General features: G+C 38.1%; 2 protein-coding genes across 4 annotated transcripts; one reads left to right on the plus strand and one right to left on the minus strand.

Annotated features, from left to right (window-relative positions):
• Positions 1–6,190: 6,190 nt before the first annotated feature.
• Positions 6,191–16,940, minus strand: ENKUR (enkurin, TRPC channel interacting protein). The gene is made up of 5 exons (XM_005518735.3): positions 16,839–16,940; positions 13,286–13,431; positions 11,910–12,127; positions 10,003–10,149; positions 6,191–6,525 (listed from the first exon to the last, which is right to left on the minus strand). Exons 1-5 carry the CDS (start codon positions 16,910–16,912, stop codon positions 6,352–6,354), a joined length of 759 nt encoding a protein of 252 aa, XP_005518792.2. The 5' UTR covers positions 16,913–16,940; the 3' UTR covers positions 6,191–6,351.
• Positions 16,941–17,179: 239 nt separating this feature from the next.
• On the plus strand, positions 17,180–22,554 carry THNSL1 (threonine synthase like 1). Of its 3 annotated transcripts, none has more exons than XM_014248435.2 (3): positions 17,180–17,253; positions 18,814–18,906; positions 19,415–22,554. In XM_014248435.2, exon 3 carries the CDS (start codon positions 19,472–19,474, stop codon positions 21,692–21,694), a length of 2,223 nt encoding a protein of 740 aa, XP_014103910.2. In that variant the 5' UTR covers positions 17,180–17,253; positions 18,814–18,906; positions 19,415–19,471; the 3' UTR covers positions 21,695–22,554. The 3 variants fall into 3 exon arrangements, with proteins under 3 accessions (XP_014103910.2, XP_014103909.2, XP_087921490.1); XM_014248434.2 differs by having other exon boundaries at positions 19,418–22,554; XM_088065364.1 differs by having other exon boundaries at positions 19,577–22,554.
• The last annotated feature ends 415 nt before the right edge of the window (positions 22,555–22,969 follow it).

Here is a 22,969-nt window from a genome sequence, read left to right on the forward strand (position 1 = left end):
TGATTGGTGAAAACATGATATTTGGCTTAACTATGAAAAAGCCTGTAAACATTCTGAAGAATGTTCTTACTATCTTTGTTTAGCTGTTAGTTTATGAACTAAAAGTAGGAGGAAAAGAATAAACATTTCTAGATATGCAACCAGGGGAAATGATCAAAGGGGAAAAGAACAAAGAAAATAAGGGTCGATAATACTAACAAGTAGGACTGGGTAGGTCTGGACACATAGCCAAGAGCCATAAAGGAGCAGATGGAAGAAGCAACACACAGAGAAACAAAGCAGGGTTAAGACTGATATGCAAATCCCCTGTGAATATATTTATGTCTTTAGCTTTTATACAACTTTGTCATTTCAATTAGACATCAATTCCTCTCTTATTGTGTTGCTGATAAAAGTAGGATATGTCCACCCTTTCACAACTTTAATGTAAAGAAATACTGAAAATAACAGGTTGGGGGCAGGGATATGCCAAGAAAGCAGTCCAAGGCAAATATTATTATGGAGTTACCTAAGCAACCTTTGCATTATGTATACTGCTTCTAAGAAGCTATAACAAACATTTGACAACTCAGTTTAATATGTAAACACCAAAACTAGACAAGAAAAGCATGAAAATCCAGAATATTTCAAGAGGTATGGCTTACCTAGGTAGAAGCTTGCCAATTAGGGGGTGAAGTAAGAGCTCTTTTTCTGGTTCTGCCTGTTGCTGCAGCTGTTATGTGAACAGCAGAACTGTAAACAATCTTATCAAGCATAAACTTGCATTTCTTAGTGGTTACAAGGTAAGCTACAACACACATACACACACACCCAATTGTGTCAGAGAAAGACATTTTTGGGTAAAATGGTTCCTGAAGAGATTATTAAATCCAAAAGTCTAACATATGTACAGTACTTTAGGGCATGTTGGAAACAACTCCAAATTATTTTCATATCCAGTTTTAATATATTCCAGAATTTTGAGTTCTTGTGTATAACCTGAGGCAGTGACCCTGTCCATAGGGTGGCTGCTGGAGACCCTGAGTACAGCAGAACATGTCTGACAGACAGTGTTCCAGACATCTGGGAGAGCATGAAGCAGGACTTCAAACTATTCCCCTACAATCATGAACACAGGGAGTCCATGAGAAATACTGCCCCGTTAGCAAGGCTAGAGAGCATCCTGTGATGTGCAGCAGAAAAGATGCACATTGTTCTTTGTGACTCCTGTACTAGAGCAGGTGACAGAATGGCACTGTAAGCTAGAATCTGGCTCATGTCCATCTTCAATTTCAGCAGCATTACCACCATTTTAGAGGAATTGGAAAGTTAGGCTTTGAAGCAGCTGCAGCATCTAAGATCTATAAGGGAAGCTTGGTCACAGTAAATCTGTACTGAGTCTGTGAGACTGACTTAGGCTTTGAAAATTAACTGGAATAACTTTGATACAAAGAAAATAGCTAAAAGTTGCCATTCAAGATGTTAATCTATTTTTTAAAATATTTATAACCTCCAAATCACTGTTAGGCACTGCTTGACAGAACCCTGGGCTTTGACTTATTTGGTCTATGATAAACATCTTTAATACAAAACTACATTTTTGTTTGTTATTAATCTCACTGTGCCAAACGAGAGCAGTGAGAGCTTTGCTTTGCAATTTCCTGGCTCCTGAAGATACCCTTCCTGCTTTTCAGGTTCATGTTATTAATATGGAGTCCTTATAGCTGAAAGAAACACAAACAGAAATTTCCTCTTGTCCTTCAATACTAGAATAAACTTTATATTCTTTATAATGTTATGGAAATATTTGCTCTAACCAGCTATTTAGAGGCATTGATGTTTGAATGATAAAGCACTGTTTTCAAGGAATGCTGCTCACATCATATCCTATGACAAATTCATCATGCATGACCATGAAAACTAGTGAGGGAGTTGTAACTATGTGGTGGGTCACACCCAATGTAATGAATTTAACTGTTAGAGATTGTTCACTTGGCTTCATCCCTCTTTTTACATTATTCTTTTTCCTCAATTAAAACAAATCTAGGAAAGTCTGCCAAACTAAATAATTCAGAGTGTCTTAAACAACTAAACAAATAACAGTTTAAAGGGTTTTTTTTTCCCCAGAATAGCTCAGTTATCTTTGATTTAATTTTGTATACTTCACAGCTTGCCTAGAATTAACAGTGCAGTAACAAAAGTGTATTGAAATAGAGAGTCTGGTCTCCTGTAGCATAGGACAGTGAATGTTCATGGCTGGACAGCCTCTGTGTTCTGTTCCAGCACAGAATGACCCACTACCTGCGGGTGCTGGAATGCTGGATTTGGACCATTTGCTAATTTTATTGTTTGTTTACAAGAGAAATCATTCCTCCTGAGCAAAATGTGGTTGCTTCTCCCTTGTGCAATGCTTGGGGCCCCATATTGAGCACAACTGGAGTTTTTTCCTCTGAAGAGAGAATTACTACACTGCTTCCTCAGCTTGAATATGGCCCTCAAAGCAACATGAGGTCCTTTAAAATGGACCTCAAAGAACAGTTCTAGAGGTACTTGTCCATTTTTAAAGCAGCTAATTCAAAATTTTAGAGGGTTGAGTCACCTGAATATGGGGGCTCTGACCTATCAAGACTAAATTATTCATTAATTTTAATAATTATGAGTAACCAATAGCTTTTAAACTATTCCATAGTGCTGTTTAGGCTCAAATCATGGTTCTAACTTTAGGCACACATATCCTGTATTTAAAACAGATGGGCTCAAATTGCATGTCAGAAATCCCAAAAATAAGAAATGCAGCATTAATGGTTACCAGTGAAAAAGCCAGGCATAAGTCGTTTACCATTGCATTTCAAAAACATGCTGTGACAAAGACATGAATAAATCATATTGCTCCAGGGAGTAAGTTAAGTGCTTTAAATCTCATTTCTCCTCCTTCAACTCCTACTTTCCAGTTGCTGAAACAAATGAAACAAGAGTTCTTGGAAAACAGATCCTCTTAGTAAACAACAGGATTCTTATTGCATGGTCTTCATGCCCAGATGATGGTATTTGTTCTTAATTTTATTATAAGCACACAAGAGCTCTACTAACAGAAAATTGTGACACTAAGCAAAGAGAGAAAACCACAATCCATATAACAGATAACAATTTAAGACAAGAAACAGCAGGCTACAGTACCAGGGGAGTTCAAGGAAACAGCCCAGGTCAGCAAGATTAACCCTTATTTCAGCTCACCAGCAGCTCAGCTGTTGTTAAAGTTTTGGTGGGCACCACTGCAAAGGACATTTGAGGAAAGATTTGAATACAAAGTTATTCCAGTGTTTGCATGTTTCTGTGAATTTCTTCGTGTTGTGCAGTCAATGTCGAGGCTGGCATGGAATAATGAATTAACACCTCAGGTTAGTACTGTGACTGAACAGAAGTTCACTCTCCTAGCAGCATCAACAAGACCAGCATATAGCTGCTATTTGGCTATGTCTGCCTGTCTACAACTATTTCTGGAGGTACAGTCTGTAAAAAAATTCTGTTTCATAACTTGGTGAAATAGAAGTCTTATTTATATCAGCACCCTTTAAACAGTAAAAAAAAGCCCACAAGAAATAATTCATGTTGCATTCCTACTATAATGCCACTGCTTAGCCTGGAAGGTGAAAACCCTGAATTTACTCATGTTCTATTTACATAACTTTGCATGACAAGAAGGAGCACAGGAGGAAGATTGAGATAGTATGAAAAACCTTACAGTCTAGGCATTCATGTTGTCAAGTGTACCATCTTGGATGGCCACTCATGGAAGAAATGGCTGCTCCTCCTTGGCTTGGTCAGGCTCAATACACACCTGGTTCCTGGGGTGGACAATGCCAGCCAGATGCAGGGCTCAGCAGCTGCCTTCCTTGACTATGAGAAATGTCAGATGACCTTAATAACAGGGTTTGCCACCTGTCTCCCTCTAATTATGTCATTAATATTATAAGCATCCTAAAGCTGAGGATGAAAGTGTGGACTGAGGCTAGAATTTATCTAGGATCCTATTAATCTGCATATATGTGAAATTTTTTTTATCTGAAAGATGTTTGCCTTCATTAAGGCTGAAATTATTAGATATGTTGTGTTGCCTGAAATGTATGCCAGTGAAAGGACTAGATTTTAGCTTTGTGGCAGAGCCATCACAGCTGCAGTTTGCAGTATCGATTTTCCACAAAAATATACCAGGGGTCACAACATGCCATCCTACAAAAGAACCTACCTACAGCAACTATGAAAAATTAATTCAGTGGTGAATTTATCCTATTTTTCCCACTGAATTTTGGCCTTACTGTTTTGTGAGGGGAATGAGGTTACCCCTGTTCAAGGAAGGTTTTGAAGAACTGTCCCAGACTCAGTCCCCAGGAATGCATGCAGAGCCCAAAAAGCCACCATGGTCCAAGATCAGCCACATGGAGCCCACATGCTCCTATCAGAGCTGACGCTTGCTTGAGGCAGGTCTATTGGAGCCATACAATCAGGAACTCCCTCTGCTTGTGACCATGCCATATCTGATCCCTTCCTTCCTGAATATAAATAGTTTCATTCTCAAGAACAGTCAGTGAGATATTCATCATAATTTCACGTTGCTATTTTTAAAAAATAGATACGCAGCTTTGTCATGCACAACTTCCAACGGGAAATATTTTCAGTTTGTGGGAACATAACTCTTACTGACCAATAGATTATTCATGCCCCATTTTTCATGTTTTATTATGTTTATCCAATTTGAAACTACCAGTTTTATAATTATGAAGTACTGAAGCATTTTGGTTATAGTCTTGTTATTTTATTGATTATTAGTAACTGACTAGTGAATTTAAAGGATGTTTCAACTGGTAATGTTAATTTTTAGTCTGTGGACAGGCTTGTTTCTGTTAATAGCTTTTATGAGGGAAGAATTCTATCAGAACAATTGAGTTTATTCACCTTTTAAATTTTGTTATACCAATGGTACCTATTAGTTGCTTCATGAACATTATATTTTCAATTGCTGGCTTTTCCTGAACATATAGATACAGCGTTGCATTCTTCAGTTGCATTCTTCTGATTCTGCAAATTTATTTTGTCAAACTTCACAGAGAATTAAGTGTAGTTTTGTTAAAATATACAGTGTGTCATTCTTTTGAGTAAGAAGCATATTAAATCCACTTTTTTCAAATCTGCAGCTTTCTTCCAGCTTACATCCTTCAAAAATAAACATGATTGCTTAACAATAAGTTACAAATAAGAAAATACACATTCCTGCTCACCCACATGTTCCTAGTGCATGTCATAGACAAGTGTAATATACACAAGAAATAAAACCTAGAATCATTGTGAAGTCTTCAAAGCCATTCCCTGACAAATTTAGGAAAGGAACTTAATGTATGGGAATACTTGGCTTTTCATAGTTAATTTCATATTTTTTACTTTATCCTTTGCTGATGTCAGATATGATGATGTCACAACAGCGGCTGGTGGTAGTGATTGATACCATACAGAAAAAGCTGTGTTCTGAAAGGCTGAGAAAGATCTTTTCTAATCTAAACAATACCTACAATTCTATGAAGAAAAGCTGAAGCAGTAGGAAAGAAGAACATTTTTCCTTCTATGCAAACAATTGCAGTAGAGTGTGCTGATATAATTTTTGTGTGAGTCTTGACTCAGATGCTTGTATATTGCTTTCATTCTAACAGTACACACATAATTCCAGTCAAAACACATTTTTCTAATTTAATTGTAGATTTACTGTAGTATTACAGAATTGTGTACTTGTAAAAACACATATGCGGTATCTGTATTGTGTGATGTCTGTGTTATTACAGGTTTCCACATTGAAAATCGGTTTTGGTAACAAAAAATGAGTACACAAAATGTTATGCAGAAGCCAAGCTATTTACAAATGTAATCACTCAAGCTTTTAAGTAAAGCATAACATCTCTTTAACATATAGTCCAGAAGCCATTCTATCCTAAAGTTATATTTACCAAGCTGTCTTCAGCAGCCAATTATTTCCCTTTGTTTTGGCTAGGCAAGGAAAGATGTACTTCAAACATATGAAACAGTGTTTTATATGCTTTCTGTATGATGTTTATAGAAATCTTAGTAGTTAATAAAAATTACAAAGAATAATAAAATTAATTCATTATTCATACTCAGAGTTTAGTTAAGCATTTTATTTCTAACTCTTTTGGGGACTGTACAGATGAGTCATATGTAACAACGTTTCTAAGAAGATACATACTTAGTTGAGCATTTCCTTCTAAATAATTGACAGTAGCATCTTCTAAGAATTTAGAGAGGCACTTCTTGGAGATGCAGGGATAGAGAAAAAGGAGAAAAGAGGCAGTATCTGAGCAACAATCCTTACACATTTGCAATGTAGACTCTTTTGTGCTTCTCGATTGCTGCTATGTCATGCTCCAGTTGTTTCAGCTTTAATTCCAGCTCTTCTTTATGCATCCTCTTGTACATGGTGTCTGCTAATATTGGAAGACCTTGATATGCATTATTTATTTCCTCCCAGTTCTTTTTCAGTGCCTGGTACCATTACATGAAAAGGAAATATATGAGAAAAACTTAAAGTAAGAACAATATGTACAAAAGCTACTTGATTTTTTAATTTATATGACATTTGCCAAGTGTCACTGATAGATAAGTATATGAATAATGTGTAATCATCTTAATTGGACCTTAATTAAATCTTTGAGAGTTACAATACTTGGAACTCCAGCCAAAATTCAACAAAATTTCAGGCCATCTCACCACCAGCTTAATTTTCTGTAATTGAGACTTTGTTCAGACCACAGTCACCAAACTGATTCCACAACACTTTGACTTCCATAAACTACTTTGAAAAAACTCTGAATAATTGCATTCTCCTTCTAATCCACAATGACAGTAACAACTATGGACAATTTATTCATTAATTAGGCTAAAAACCCTAACTGTCACTGACCCTATCAACAGTAATTTTAGCAACTACTACCACTCTTGAATGTTGCTGTGCAAAGAATTACCTTTCTAGGTAAAGTGAACATATATAAAACCTTGAGATTAAAATTCTGCCTAAAAAAAATTTAAATGCTATAATCCAAAACTTATTCATAAACCTATTAAGCTGACACCAAAGACAACACTTTTATCCACCAATATACACTAAAAGGAACTAGATAGTGGTAGAAAAATAAAATTTAAATCTTGCCTTTGTAACCTTCTTACAATTACTGCAGTTATTGCTCTTACTTTCTCTCCTCAAAATTATAATCAAAATCTATACATTCTACCCACATGTAAGTGAAGATTTAGTAGAGTTTATCCAGTGCATCAAATGTCCCCTGAAAACTATATGGGTGAACTTAAAAATAACAACTAACAAGGAACTGAGACAGCAATCAGTAAATAACACGCCTATCAGTGAGAAAACAGTTCTCCAAAATGTTTATGGCTCTCAATTCTGTCACCTTAGAGGATATCACAAAGTATCTCTAAAAATAAAGAAGTTAAGTTACTCTCTTTTGAACCAAATTTTTCAGCTCTTCTCCATAACTAAAACTGGATTCAAATGGCACACTGATTTTTATGGCACACTGTGATTTCCAATCTCAGGTCCTCCATTATTATTAAACATTTTTCTCACAGTCTAGCTAAATGATGAACATACTGAAGTTAAATTTAGAGGGGTTATTTTTGTACATATTTAGCTTTGAAGACTGTTGTTTCTATTTCAGAACTCAAGGGCTCTTGTGCTTAAAAACTTGACTTTTGTTGACTGTATAAATTGATTTACAGAAAAAAATGAACTCTCCTGCCAACACTAAGAAAAATGTAATCTTTAACATGAACTAATATTTTAACAATTCAAACCAGTGTAGTTATTGCATAGCAATTCATGCTTTTTGCATATTCGTATTAAGCATCTAAGTGTTGTTCATAAAGGTTATTCCAACAATCTTCATATACAAATATCTACATCAGCTTAAAAACCTTACTGCTAAATGTGAAACTTAGAGCAACAAGGATATTTATCTACTGTCTTGTAATCTTGTTATCTACTTGTCTTTGCTATCCAAAGTTGTAAAGTACTTTCATAAGATCATAGTCTACCAGGCATTAAGTACAGCTTATAAATATATAGGCATAAAAATAAATCTCATCTTTTAAAAAACTTTCATAGAAGAGTCATTCATAGATTCTTTAAATAATTCTTATTTGTGTAGATTAGTAAGAAATAATTGGCTTGGAAATAATTGAAAACAGTGAATTTTAAAATGTTAGAGCATACATTCATCAAATTTGCTCTATTCTTACAAAGTGGAGAGATCAAAAACAGATCATGACTCTATAAAAATTGCCTTCACACTTCCTCCAACATTGTAATATGCTGACCACTATTCCTACAGCTAGATCACAAACTGAATATCCAACTCTATATATGGAATTCTAACACATGCTGGATCAGTGAGAAGTATGTACTGCATTTATCAGCATTCTCTTTTATTCTCATAAAATCCCAACCAAAGTAAGCACAATGAAGAGTTCAAAAAATGTTGACACAAATTACTTCTCTTTATTTTCATAAGGTCATGAAGCTTGATTTTGGTCTCAGGCATTTATTGCTGTGTATTCTTTCAAATCAGATAGTGCACATGTGTTCATTAGCTATGTCAATTATTTTAAAGGATAGAAATTCCCATATGCCTACAGCTGAGCGCTGGATAGAAGCCACATACCCTGGGGACACTAAATCCTCCTGACAATATAACTGTATAAGTGACCTCACGGAAGTGCAAATGTTTTTGAAAAAAAAATTAAATACTCAGTTACTAAAAACAAGCTGAAAACTGGAAAAATTAAAAAAATATTCCAGTGCATTCCTGTATTTGAAAAATACAGAACATACTTTTAATCAAACTAAATGTAGAACGGTGAGCAGCTGAACTCGCATGCCCTTTTTGCACAAAAATTTTTGCTATATAGTTAACTTGTTGGACCATCAGCTTGTCCCATGCCTTTCCTACCATAAAAATGTCTCCATCTTCTTCAAAACAGCATGTGGTTTTGTTCCTTATACTGCTGTCAGTGCAATACCCTCACCTCTCTCCCATACTCCTTCCTAGCTTCTACTGCTTGTTGTATATGCAAAAACCATTGTGCTGGACATTTCAGACCTTGCCAATTAATCAGTTCATCTTTCAGGCAAGTGAGTTAGACACTGTTTTCTCTCTAGATATTTTTTTTTGTGGGCATTCAGCATCTTTGAGCTGTCCATCTATCTATTAATTTGTTTCAAGTGGATGCTAAGAGCAAGTTATTAAGGGACAGACTGATGTATAGATATCGCAGTCATATAAGCTTCATTTTCATAGGAAATTTGTCTAAATTTTTCTCAAGAAAAATTCCAGTTCTAGGGATTTACTTTTAAGGATATATTTTTAAGATATCTCTTTCATGCTCTGCTTCTTTTATGGCAGTAAATGGTAGTAATTCTCTTTAGAAAGTCTTGTGCAATAAAAACTGTATGAAAGACAGTATCTAGAATATCTTAACAAAATTTTCAGTCATAATTCTATGACTATATCGCAATTTAATTCTGTTTTCTTTTTTTGCTACTTTTTAAAGCAAGCCATTATACTTTAATCAGCGAGGTCACAATGTGAGGATAGAAACTGCTAAGAAAAGGAGCAATATTCTGCATTAGGAAAAAAATTGTATTTCTCCATTAATAAATGTCACTAAATCCATATTGGTGATTTTCTGCTCTTTGAAGTTTCACTGAAATTCCAAGTCATTAAGGTGGATAAGAACCAAACAGAATGGAAAAAAATTAAAACTGTAACTAGATCAGTTCCTTTCAGTTGTATACAACTGTTCTACAGCTCCATCTAGTGAAAAAGTAGCCAACTAATTTGTTTCACTTAAAAAACAAAAAAACGTACTTTTATTATTTATATGAACTTACACTACCTTATTTAATCTTTTGGACATGTTACTAATTACACTAAATCAAATATGCACCTTTAAAATATTTGTCCTTTCTTCCTCAGATAGAGTTTTCATGGCTTTCATCTTGAATTGCTCCAAAACACTGGCCTGGTATTCTTCCTCCTCTCTCTTCATTTCTTCATTTCTCCGTGTCACATATTTTGGTATAACACCGTAATTCTATAAGAAGAAGGAAGAAGTTCATTATATGTGCTTTTAAGAAGGAAACAAACAGATACCTGTCATCCATCCACTTGCTAAAATAGCTTGAAATGACAATTTGTGCTACTCAGTAGCACTGATTGTGCTATTAAAATCCTAAATCACCCTGTTCTTAAAAGACATGATTACCTTTGTAGTCTGAGAAAAATATATAAACAGTTCCCTTCCATTTCTTTTCACAACATTAGAAGATAACAGAATCCAGAAACCAAAATGTCTATTTACAAGAACTGATGGTTGAGCAAGGAGTTTGAAACCTGTTCATGACATTGAGCTATTTTACATTTTTATATGGTGTCAGCTTCTCTGATTGGAAACATTCCTTAGAGAATTTCTTTGAAAGGTCTGCCTGTATCCTGAATTTTGCTGAGCATTGCAACATACAGAAATACATACATGAAAATTGGACTAATTAAGAAGGATAAACTATCCCATACTGATGTGTTTCTGTGAGGAAAAAAATAACTTCTGAATATCCCAGAAATTCTTGGGGAAATACACCTATTTTGTCTTAAACTTTGTAAAATGAAGCTCCTCTAGCCAAAAGATATCAGAGTCTACCTTTCTACTAAATGCAAAATTATTCACTAATCTTTTATTGTCAGGTAGCACCATGACTAGCATTGTTCATATACATGTTTATCCATGGAAAAGTACTGCAAGGTTCTTTTTGGCATCTTCTCTGTCATGAGTTCTGTCTTATGTCATCTCTTAATACTGTCTCATGGGTTACATGTTTAGATAAACCAGACTATTGATAGATCTTATTTTCCTGGGTAGAGGATGGACTGCTGTGGTGCACAGAGGAGGTTGTCCTTAAAAGCATGTCAGCTCTCCCAAGCTCTTTGCCTTCCAGAGCTGTCACAGGTAGGGGACTACTTACCAGTTACCCTCAATAAGCTGCTATTTGCTCTCCTGAGCAGTCAGTATGCTACCACTGGCTCCCTGAACAGGAGGGGGTCTGGAACAGCTAAGGTCTGTGCCACCCAGACTATAACTGATTATCACACCCCTGAGCAATTCTTCCTCCTTTTAAAGTAGCAGAACCAGAAGAGCATGACCATTGGTTGGCTCATCCACCATCTGTGAAGAAGGCTGTTGCTGACAGGCTTCAGGAAACTTTTTGGAATGCTTTCATCCTATTGTGTTATCCTTTCAGTGGCTATCAAAGACAGTGAACTCTTCCATACGAAGCTGCATCATGATCTGAATATTTTCTCAAGTTGCTTAAAGAGGTTTTCATCCAGTTCCTCACCTTATTGGGTGCTCCATAACAAACACCCTTCTGACAGTCGCTGCCTTTCCTCTGATCTTGACTCACAACCTCAACCACCCTGTTGCCAGTTTTATAGAAGAGCTCCATATAGTTGAACGGTTCTTTCATTCAAAGGGCAACCCTCCTTCTCTTCTTCCCTGCCTGTCTTTTCTAAGCAGCAAACACTGATTCATCACAGAATTCCATGTCTCCCCATTAGACCCTCCCTGGGTTCCCAATGCAAGATACATGCCATTGCTTTAGGACAATCATTCTGCCAATTTTTCTGGCTGACAGCATAAACAAATGAAAATAGAGAAAAGGTAAGGCATAAGTCTAGAGCCAGTGATTTCTTCTTGATGAATTCAAGAGATCTAAGATGAACAGCCATGGTATCTATGCAATAGTGAACTTAAAATAGGCATTATGAATAGCATTTCCCATATAATTTAATAAAACGTACCTTTTTTTTAATGTATTTTGGAAAAAGTCCTGAAGGTTCAAGGAGATATTTATCTCCCTGTCTTGTATCAACACAAAAATGTCGAGGCTTTTTAGGCTCCCCCTTGATAACAGCAACTGCATTTTTATTTATAAAATTCTTTTTAATGCGAATAACGGGGTGGTATGTCCTGGGTGGCACTGGTGGAAGCAATTTTTTACAATCCCATTCTTTTTTTTCTGTGAATAGAGCACATAAACATTCTCAGCAATAAATTTGAAGAGATTTTCAATTTAATATTATAACACTTTTCAAAAGGGAAAAACTGTACAGAATTACATAAAAATAGAAACCTATTACCTTACATTACATATATTTATTATATTCTAATAAGAATTTATTAGAAAAATAAACACTATGTACAATGAAAGAACTGCCTGTCAATGAACTGTGATGCATGTTTGGCCTAGCAGAAATTTCATAACCTAGGAAATACTATGTTGTTTCAGATGGGTTTTCCTTATATGTCACTCATTTCCTCTTAGCTGCAGTAATACAGGACTTTTGTCAAATGTAATTATAATTACTTTTAGTAGAGGTGCTCATTGTCAGAGCCCTTGGGCAATAATGGTCCTGTCCAGTCTCACCAGGGGCACCCACCCCACCCCCTCAGGCTCAGGAACCCCATTTCACTTGTCAATGCCTGGATGAGCTGTCTCAGGTAGGTCTGCCCCTAGTCCTGCTCCTGAAGAGCTATGTGGATTCAGTGGAGGGACCTGGCCTGTAACCTGATTTTGCCTGATGGTCAGTGGAGCACTGACAGAACAGACTTCTCTCACCACCCCACTCTGCTGGCCTGCCTGACATGGTGGGACTGCACTCTCCTGGTGAGGTCTTTGCCTGGCCTGCATTGTGGTTGCCCTCAATGTTTGACTCATCTCTCCTTAGGGAAGAGCCTGGCTCTTGCTGCTCCCTAATCCTTGTAAACAACTTCAAATAATCCTTTTTCCAGAGAATATAGAAACTCTTCCATTTTAGTGTAATCTTTTCTCCAAGGCACCAACAGAAATAAGTAGCATCCTGAGTAGTCTCACAGTGAGTGATTAGTAATTATTTCCCATCATATTTCCCACTAGACATACTCTAATTCATTATCATTACCAGAAATAATGATTGATCCAAGTGAGTACATGTTCTTCTTTGGCAGTAAATAAGTGTAATGTCACAAGTGACAAAGCTCATTCCTACAACAGCTGGTTTTCTGATACTTACTGCATAAACCAGTATTTTTGTTTTTACAACTAATAGCTGGCCATAACTTAGTACTGTAGGACACAAAGACTTAACTCTACCATAAAAAATACATTTCATTGTATATATTCTCTGTCTACACTTACTTGGTGCTATCTTGGGTTCCTTGGAACGTTTCTGCAGAAAATCATTTGGAGACGGCACTGCAACTTTTGCTGGCCCCATAGTTTTCCACTGAGATTTATTTTTCTCTGCTTCATGTTTCACCAATTCTCTAAGTTTGGCAATATACCTTAGAGGTTAGAAAATAGCCAAAAAGAAGGTAAGGGTCAGAAAAATATTCAAAATAGTTCTTCAACTTGTTTGCAGTAGCTCATGGTAAAAGCTTGATCAGTTTTGTTTTGTACTCTCTCCCAAATAAAGACCATCATTCACACAGCCTCCACACTAAGGCTAAACCTAGTAGTGCACTGACAAATGAGTTTTCTGGTTCTGAAGTTTTCTGGTTCCTTCTGCTCTTGCGTCTCTGAGGTCAGGATTATCACACTTGGGGAAATAAATACCAAATATAAATGCTGAACACAGACATTCTGAAATCCATCAAAACCTAAATTTTGGAAATAAACTTGAGTATTGCTTGCATTAATTTCTTATGGTACGTGGTGTGATTCTTGGAGTGTCCTGTGCAGGGCCTGGACTTGGACTCAAAGATCCTGATGGCTCCCTTCCAAGTCAGCATTATCTGTGATTCTATGATTTATGCTCAAGAAAAGACATCAAATGTAGTCAAGAATTGCACAGGATGTCCTTGATCATCAGTTTTTCTTATTACTGTCCATTGTATCACTGTCTCAATGTTCCAGCTGAACCATCTGTTACAGACTCTTATGAGAGATGAGATGGGTGACTGCTCTGAAATAGCACAGCACACTATTACACAGATAGGAGTTGAGATCCTGAACAACAGTAATCAGCGGTGGGTTTGGCACTGATACAGCTGATGTGAAAATCAGTAAGGGCTCAGACATGAAAAGCTGTATGAACATGGTATGCACACACTGCTGTTTTGGTCTAATGTTGCATATGGCATCATAACTTCTGCTTTAATCAGCCAAACGCTGAGCATTAGCTGATTGGCAACATCTTGACTCTATCTGAAGGATTGAGCTGTCACAGATGTTTGCCTGAGAAAGCAGAACTCCCTGTTCCCTCCCTGTACTTCTATAATATGTCCATCTTCAGGAAATACATTAATTTATGGCAGACAAAAGCTTATGAAAAACTGTGCTTATTTTACAGAAAAAATGTGTTTATGAAAGAAACTATACCATGTTTTCAAGTAAGGATAAAAAAGAAGAGCAAAAAAGATTATATCTAGTGCAACCGACTCTATGGAAATACTGAAATAAGAAGAAAGAAACCATGTAATCCTGGGCCACTGAATGTGTATCACAGTAGCAATACTGATAAAAGCTCTTGTCCATGAGCTGCAAATGTCCAATAAATGTATTTGTACCTGATCATAACATTACAACATGTCAGAGGATTTCATCAAAATTGTGGACTTATTTTGTCTTTTGGAGATTTGGTCTCCAAAATCAGAGAGAGGATTATCTGCATAAAATTATATATACTTCCTGAAATACTTCTAAGGAATGAGGTTTTATTTTTTTTTCCTGTTAAATTCATAGCAAACAGCTATAGACATTGCACAAACCCACCAAACTGATAAATAATAGTATTCCTCAACATTTTCTAGAAGTGGCATCATGAGCACATGGGAGAGAAAGGCACTGGCTTTATGCAAATTTTGACCTAGAGGGGTTCATAGTCTTGGAAAGAGAAAATGAATGAGAAGACATTGAGTTTCTTACATACTGGCATGAGGTAAAGACATCATTTGTAGACAGCTATAGACATTCCTTAGGACAAAGAGATGAGGGATCTGTTATCTTTTCAGTGACTTTCCAGACCAAGAAAGCAGCTCAATATCACAGGGTTAGAGAGGGTTGCAAGGGAGAAAACATAAGTTATGGGGAACATCAGGATCTAATCTGTTCATCATTTAGCAAGGGAAAAAAAGACAATACATCTGTAAGAAGACAGAAGAAGATGACAGATGAAGTTGACCTTAGGGCTCAACTTGGGATATCAAAGTTGGGGGAAAATGAGAATGTTTGCTGTGGTTTCATGAGCAGTACCAGTCAGTTGAGAATGAAATACGATTTCATTTGGAAAAAAAAACATACAACAAAGTAGATTTGGTAGACATTAGTTAAAACTGGTCAAATCACACAGAGTCAATGGTCCTGTTACCAGCTGAATATTTGTCACATTGTGAACCTAAGCTGCAAGTGTGATAACAACAGAAGTCAATGAGATCAGAAGGGGATTTAGTCAGATTATATCTAAGCCAAGGAATCTGTTGCTTAAACTGAACCTAATGGTCATGGAGTACCCAAATCTCTGAGTGGTATTAAGTCAGGAGTAGATTTAATGTGCATGCTTTGCCATATTGTCCTTTCACCTTCCTCTGTCTTCCAAAGTATCTCTGTCCAAAACTATATCCATTCACGATGAAAACAAACAAAATTTTAAAATCTACTATTACATGGGAAAGACTCAGAGTTAGGAATCTCACAAGTCTGAATCCATTTACCTGAAACAGGATAACTATCTTTGTTCTATTGAGTGTCACTGATACATCTATTTGTTTCAAAGCTGTTGAGTTATGACCTACCCTTTTACTAAAGATGCTAAGTGTAACAGCCTTTTACATAAACAGGGACTTGAAATAAACAGCATGTGTGCATAACTTTCGGCAAAAGGCCTTTTCTTATATTTTTTAAGGCAAGATGTAAGAAAATGAAGCAAAAGAAACAATGTTAGATGACACACCTGAAACACTGGAAGTATGGAAACTGGAAAGCCCACCTTTTCAGCATTTTCAGCTGCTCACTGAGTTGTTCTAAGTACAAGTAAAAAAAAGATGTCATCTAATTCCTGTGCACAGGAGTGCTTTGCAAATTATGAACAAGATGCCACTGAAGACACCAAACTTAATCATCACCTCTTGGAGTAGACTGTAAACCCTCAGATCACAGAATCACAGAATCAGTGAGGTTGGAAAAGACCTCTGAATTACCAAGTCCAACACCATCTTGTCAACTAGACCATGGCACTGAGTGCCGCATCCAGTTATTCCCTTAAACACCTCCAGGGACAGAGACTCCACCACCTTCATGGTGGAAGCCCACTCCAGTACCTAATCGCTCTATCTTATGGAGAATCTCTTCCTAATGTCCAATCTAAACCTGCCCTGGTGCAGCTGAGGCCACGTCCTCTTGTCCAGTCGCTTTTTTCCTGCCTAGGAAAAAAGGCCAACCCCCAGCTGGCTGCACCCTCCTGTCAGGCAGTTGTAGAGAGTGTTTGGTCACCCCTGAGCCTCCTTTTCTCCCTCAGCTCCCTCAGCTGCTCATCAGACTTGTGCTCCAGACCCTTCACCAGGTTCGCTGCCCTTCTCTGGACACACTCCAGTACCTCAGTGTCCTTCCTGACGTTATTGACTCGTTAGGAGGAGGAGCAACTATGCAAAAACTAGTTTGTTTGGGTTTTTTTTAATATGTGTTACCCGTTAGGTGCTTTGCCTTGCCAGAACCAGCCACCCAGCCCACTAATGGTTCCGTCACACCCACATACCCGCCAGGTTTGCCGGGCTGCTCCGGCCGGGGCGGGGGGTCACAGGCGCCCTCCTGAGCACTCTGCGTGGCCATGCTCCCGCCGCGGGAGCCGGGGCACGGGCAAGCGCCCGCCTGCTTGTGGAGCTCTGGACACGGGGTATTCTCCCGCCTCGGGGGCTTGGACAGGGGAAGCGCCACCTCACCGAGGGGCTCGGGGCGGGGCCGGCGGCTGTTGTCAGTTACCGGGGAAACCCGTCAGGGGAACGGCGCCATGAGGGGCGGGGCCTCCGCCGCCACCTGCTCCAGCGCCAGGCGCGGAACGGCCGCGCAGGCGCAGCCGCTGCCGGTACCGTGCGGTGCGGGAGGAGCCGGGGCGTGCCGGGCCGTTGGACTGCGCCTGCGCGGCACCTGCGGCAGCGGGCCCGCCCCCGCCGGTACGTGCGCGCGCCGCGCTGAAGGCGCTGGGGGGCGGGCGTGGAACCCAGCCGGGACAAGGGGGACGGGACAGGACAGGACAGAGCGGGATAAGGCAGGACAGGACGGGACAGGACAGGACAAGACAAGACAGGACGGGGCGGGACAGGACAGGACAGGACAGGACGCGGCGAGGGGAGGTGGCAGCCCGCAGCCCTGCTGGCCGGGTGGGTGGGTGCGGTCCGTCCGCTCCCTTCCTCCTCCCATCCGTGCTCTGACTCCAGGAAGCCACTGGAGCAGAAGCTCGGTTTGGGGGTGGTTTCGTGTCTATCCAAGTAACAAGGCCCAGGTTGTTACTAGAGCGCCTGTCGCCGGCAATGGTTGTTAAAATTGTGGGTTGCGGCTAAAGATACATAGGTGCTATCCCCGTCCATGTCGAGCTGAATAGCCAAAGCAAAATGTCACTGGAGGTATGGGTGTAAGCTGTGCTGCAACAACCCCACCCTTTTTTTGTGGAGTTTGTAGCTAAAGTGGGGTAGGTGGGTCATTTGAGCTGTTTTTACTGTTAAAAGTTTTGCCAGTGGACAAAAAATTATTATAAAGAGAAATGGGTTGTATTCAATGCTTGTGGCCTTCTATGTATATGTACTTTATGTGGGTGAGTGCAAAGCTCAAGTTGATTTTAAACAATAACTAAGGCCTAAATAAGGCAGCCCAGATGTTACACCCATTATTTGTGTAATGCACACCAACTAACTGCAGCTCAAAGTTAACCTGTAGTGGAGCAGAACGTGGCAGGCTGGACTCTGTGCTTGGCATAGTTTTCACTCCCTTAGTTCACACACGATGTTTAAAGTGAAGAAATTTAAGAAATAAAGTTACTAAAATATACTGGGTTTGGGTTTATTTACTCCTGAATATAACTTTTTTACATCTGCAATTTTAATATGAAGATCTCTTTCTGTCCCTAAAAGGAATATATACATATTTATATATGCACTCTTGCTTACTATTGCAGTACAGTTTTAGAGCAATACTGGATATTACAGTTACTCTTTGCAGCTTGGTCTTCCTTTTATTAAAGGTTTATAAAGGTTTTTTAAACCCTTTTTTAATTAAAGATTTATAGAACCTTTATATTGCGTCTACATAGGATGAGCCCCTTATACTTTACAAGGATTGAGGAAAAAGTTCTGGATAGCCTTATATGGCCATTTTTACTCTGATCTATGTCTTGTAATTACAGCATGTGCTCCAGGTCACAGCACTGGGTGCAAAGATAGAAGTTTACTGTTTGCAAGCTCAGCTTTCCATAAAAGTGGCCAAATGCTCTTCCTAGTGCCCCTCTTGCAGTTTTAGGGAGATTTTAAGAGTCTTTCCCCCTTTGCTCTTAACATTGCAGACAAATTTAGTGCTGATATTGGTGTTTATTTTTCTAAGTAAACAGAGCATAATATTGGGAGTTTCTTGCTTAGTTGGAAATCCATCCTTCTTAGTTACTTTTTTTGTTGGTAGAGTCCTCATGATTTCTCTCTGTCTGTCTGTCTCTTCTCCCCTTTCTATCCCCCAATTGCATTCAGTACAATTCCAGTATAGGAGTTCTTCAAAACTGTTTCCTTCCCTTCAGAAGAGATTTGAATGCAACTCATCCAGCCTTGCTGTTGCACAAGACTGTGAGTTATCTGTGTATTTAAGTGGGTCTTGCATTTGCTTTTTTAGAAAGAAATAATTAAAAAAAAAATAAAAATCAAAGTTTTGTTGGGGGGTGGGACAAATGCATAGTTTGTTAACATTTTAATTACAAGAAGGTAATTGAGTTAATTGTTACTCATAAATGTGTAGTTAAAAGCAAGTCTTCTAGAAGAAAAAATAATTTATTTTTAATTCCTATAAGCAATATTATTTGCAAACAGTATTATAAGTGTTAGGTTTGGATGTCTTTTTACCTTGAGGACGTGAACTTTTTGAATTTGGATTTATCAGTGGAAACAAGTTGGAACTATGCAGGAGAAGAGAATGAGTCTTACTCTGAAAAATACCTCCTTGGTACTGATGAGGTTATAGCTGGATTTAGGTTTGAAGTCTTGTTCTAAATTTTGTATCCTTGAGGGTTTTTTCTTAGATATTTGCTGAAGGACTAGTTACTGTTTGGTTTTTTGTTTTTTTGTTTTCTTTCTGAAGCAGTTAAGTGGATTTTCAAGTTGTCTTGGAAAAAAACCCACAATAACTCATCAGAAGATGTTTCACATTTTTCAGTATCAGCCTTTAAGACTAATAACCCAAAACAGTCTTTCTGGCATGTGCTTAAAACTGATGCTTTCAAGACCTGTTGCATTTGCACAGATATGGAAGTCATGGTTCTCAAGTCATTCTCTTCTTGGAAAGAAAAATATTATCCTGATGGGACCTCCAGGTGCTGGGAAAACAACAATTGGGAGAATAGTAGGCCAGAAACTGGATTGCCCTGTCATAGACATAGATGACGATGTCCTTGAAACAACCTGGAATATGAGTGTGTCAGAAAAACTGCAGGACATTGGTTGTGAGAAGTTTCTAGAGGAGGAAGGAAAAGCACTGTTGAAGTTCTCGGCATCTGGAAGTGTAATTTCCCTTAGTGGGTCCAATCCAATGCATGCTGCTGGCATGCAGCACATAAAGAAAAATGGAATAGTTGTATATCTGGATGTGCCCACAACAGTCATTATGAGCAGGCTGAAATCAAAGGGAATGGATCGTGTCGTGGGCCTGTCTCCTGGTGTTTCTCTCAAAGACATACTTCAGTTTAGGAAGCAGTTCTACAAAAGGTGGTTTGACATCCGTGTTCTTTGTGGAGGCGATGTTGCAGCAGAGGTGGTAGCAGAAAAGGTACTTGATGCTGTGAAGAGATACCAAGACTCAGAACTGGAAACTTTCATTTCAACAAGGTCTAGTAGGTCTGGAAGGAGTACGGAAGACTCTCATAAATTATATTTCAGTGATGTTGTTACTCAGGGCTTAGCCCTTGATGGAGGACTCTTTGTTCCTGAGAGAGGACTTCCAAAATTCACTGCTGAAGAATGGCAAGGTCTGATAGAAGCAACTTACATTGAAAGAGCCCAGGTGATACTAGAAAGATGCATACATCCTGCTGATATTCCTGCTTCTAAGCTGGCGGAAATTATTGAAACTGCTTATGGAGAAAACTTTAGTTGTTCTAAAGTTGCCCCACTTAGGCATCTGGCAGGCAATCAGTTCCTTCTTGAGTTATTTCATGGACCAACAGCATCATTTAAAGATTTTGCATTACAGTTGATGCCACATTTATTTGCCTACTGCATACCCAGAAGCTGCAATTACTTGATCCTGGTAGCTACTTCTGGGGACACAGGGAGTGCTGTTCTAGATGGCTTTAGTCGTCTCCGTGACACTGACAAACAGAGAATTGCTGTGGTGAATTTTTTTCCTGAGGATGGAGTAAGCCCAATTCAAAAATCACAAATGATTTGCTGTCAGAAGGAAAATGCTTGGTCAGTGGGTGTCAAATCTGATTTTGATTTTTGCCAGACAGCTATAAAGCAAATCTTTACTAATTCTGATTTTACTGGCTTTCTTACAGTAGAATATGGAACAGCTTTAGCTGCAGCAAACTCCATAAACTGGGCAAGACTGCTTCCTCAGATAGTTTACCATGCCTCTGCATACCTTGATCTTGTTCATCAAGGTATTATTTCTTTTGGAAGCCCTGTAGATATTTGCATTCCTACAGGAAACTTTGGCAACATGTTAGCTGCTTTCTATGCTAAAATGATGGGAATTCCTATTAGAAAATGTATTTGTGCTTCCAATGAAAACAATGTTTTGACTGACTTCATAAGAACAGGTGTTTATGATTTGAGGGGAAGAAAATTAATTTCCAGTTTTTCACCAGCAGTAGATATTTTGAAGTCCTCCAATCTTGAGCGATACTTACACCTGATTGCCAATGGAGATGGACAACTGGTGACACAATTATTTAACCACCTGGAAAATCAGGGCCACTTCCAGCTGCGGAAAGATCTACTTGGAAAGCTTCAGCAGGACTTAGTGGCTGGCTGGTGCTCTGATGAGGACTGTCTGGCTGCCATTCACTCTGTGTACAGTACTACAGGATATATTTTGGATACACACACAGCTGTTGCTAAAGTAGTTGCAGATCGATTACAAGATAGAACTTGCCCAATTATTATTTCATCTACAGCTCATTATTCTAAGTTTGCACCTGCTATCTTGAGGGCCCTGAGGATTGCAGAAATAAATCAGAATCCATTAAGTCAGCTTCACTTGCTGAGTTCTTACAGCGCTTTGCCTCCAATCCACTGGGGCCTATTAGAGACCCTGAAAAAGACCGGAAATGGGGATCACCAGGTCTGTGCTGCTGATATGAGTGTGCTGATGTCCCATATAGAAACCTTAATTCAAAATCATTTTATGAAAGTTTTTTGAGCAACTGAACCAATGTCCACAATTGCAATGCCTTCTTAACAAGCTGCATGCTTTACTAAAGCCATCATTCATCTGGCCTGTGTCCAGTCCACAGCATATCTCACAGTTTTATATTCAGTTGTCAAGTTTTCAACAGTATTTGTAAGTAACATGTGTGAGATTTCTAGTGGTGGTGAAAGGTTGTGAATTAAGAGTGTAAAAAACTGGAATACCGTTTTGCAAATCATACACAGTGGAGATGCCAGCACTGCTGGCTTTCCCTGGCAGTGCTGTCTCCTTCACAAACCTGAAGCATCCTCGATGGGAGGAGGCAGATAATGAAGTCTGACCTTTCTGGAACTAATAGATCTTGTTTTGTTGCAACAATGATGTGAACCTTTGGTCAGTGTATGTTTAACTAAACTTTAAATCATTTCACTTAGGGCACTGAAACATAATAAGTTAATATAATGGTATTCATATGTTACTAATGAGGGTTGACTTCACTACAAAGATTAAAGTATCATTGTATTGTTAATCCTTGAACCATTGATTTTTGTGGTATATTACCTTCTTGTGTAATGTTTTTTATCTATTGTGTGGCCAGTGTCTAAGTAAAAAAATCTGGTCATTTTGTTTTTAACACCTTTTTCTCCCAAATATTTTCCTGTGTCAAATAGAATACCTAATTCAATATTTTTAATATATTTGAGGTGTGACTCTTCTTTCAGTGTCTTCTATTCTCTTTCTCAGATGTTTTTTATTTCAACTTTCAACTTTGAAATCCTTTTTTAATACTATAGAAGAATCTGATAGTGGTAACATCTTCTTAAATAAGAACCAAACTTCACAATTTGTTTACATATATTTTTTGTATTTTATCTTTGAGATCATATAGCTTTTCTTGTTCTAATTACTTATGTTTTCATATTTTTCTTAAGTTAATTTCCTTGATGTTCTATTCTATTCATGCTTTGCATGAATTAGTATAAAAAGAAGCTTCCCAAATTGCTTGGCATCTCATCAAGGAAAGTGAAGGATGAATTCCAGAGTGATAGCATCAGAAGTGTTCATTATGTAATCCAAAATACATCTGTGTGGTTTTGCTAATGACAGGCTCTTTGCTGTTTTTTTTTTCTGAAGAAAAAAATAGGCTGGATTTTCCTAGGAGATCATGTGGTTATGGAGAAATTGTTCTGCTAATTGATGATTATATTTCACAAGGACATAAGCTACATTTCATACTATGAGAAATGGTAAAATGATGTATTGAAAGCTTTGAGTTGCAGTTAAAGA

The sequence above is a fragment of the Pseudopodoces humilis genome, chromosome 1, assembly GCF_049639895.1.
Source record: "Pseudopodoces humilis isolate 2021_Gansu_Grassland_sample_001 chromosome 1, ASM4963989v1, whole genome shotgun sequence".
Lineage (NCBI taxonomy): Eukaryota > Metazoa > Chordata > Aves > Passeriformes > Paridae > Pseudopodoces > Pseudopodoces humilis.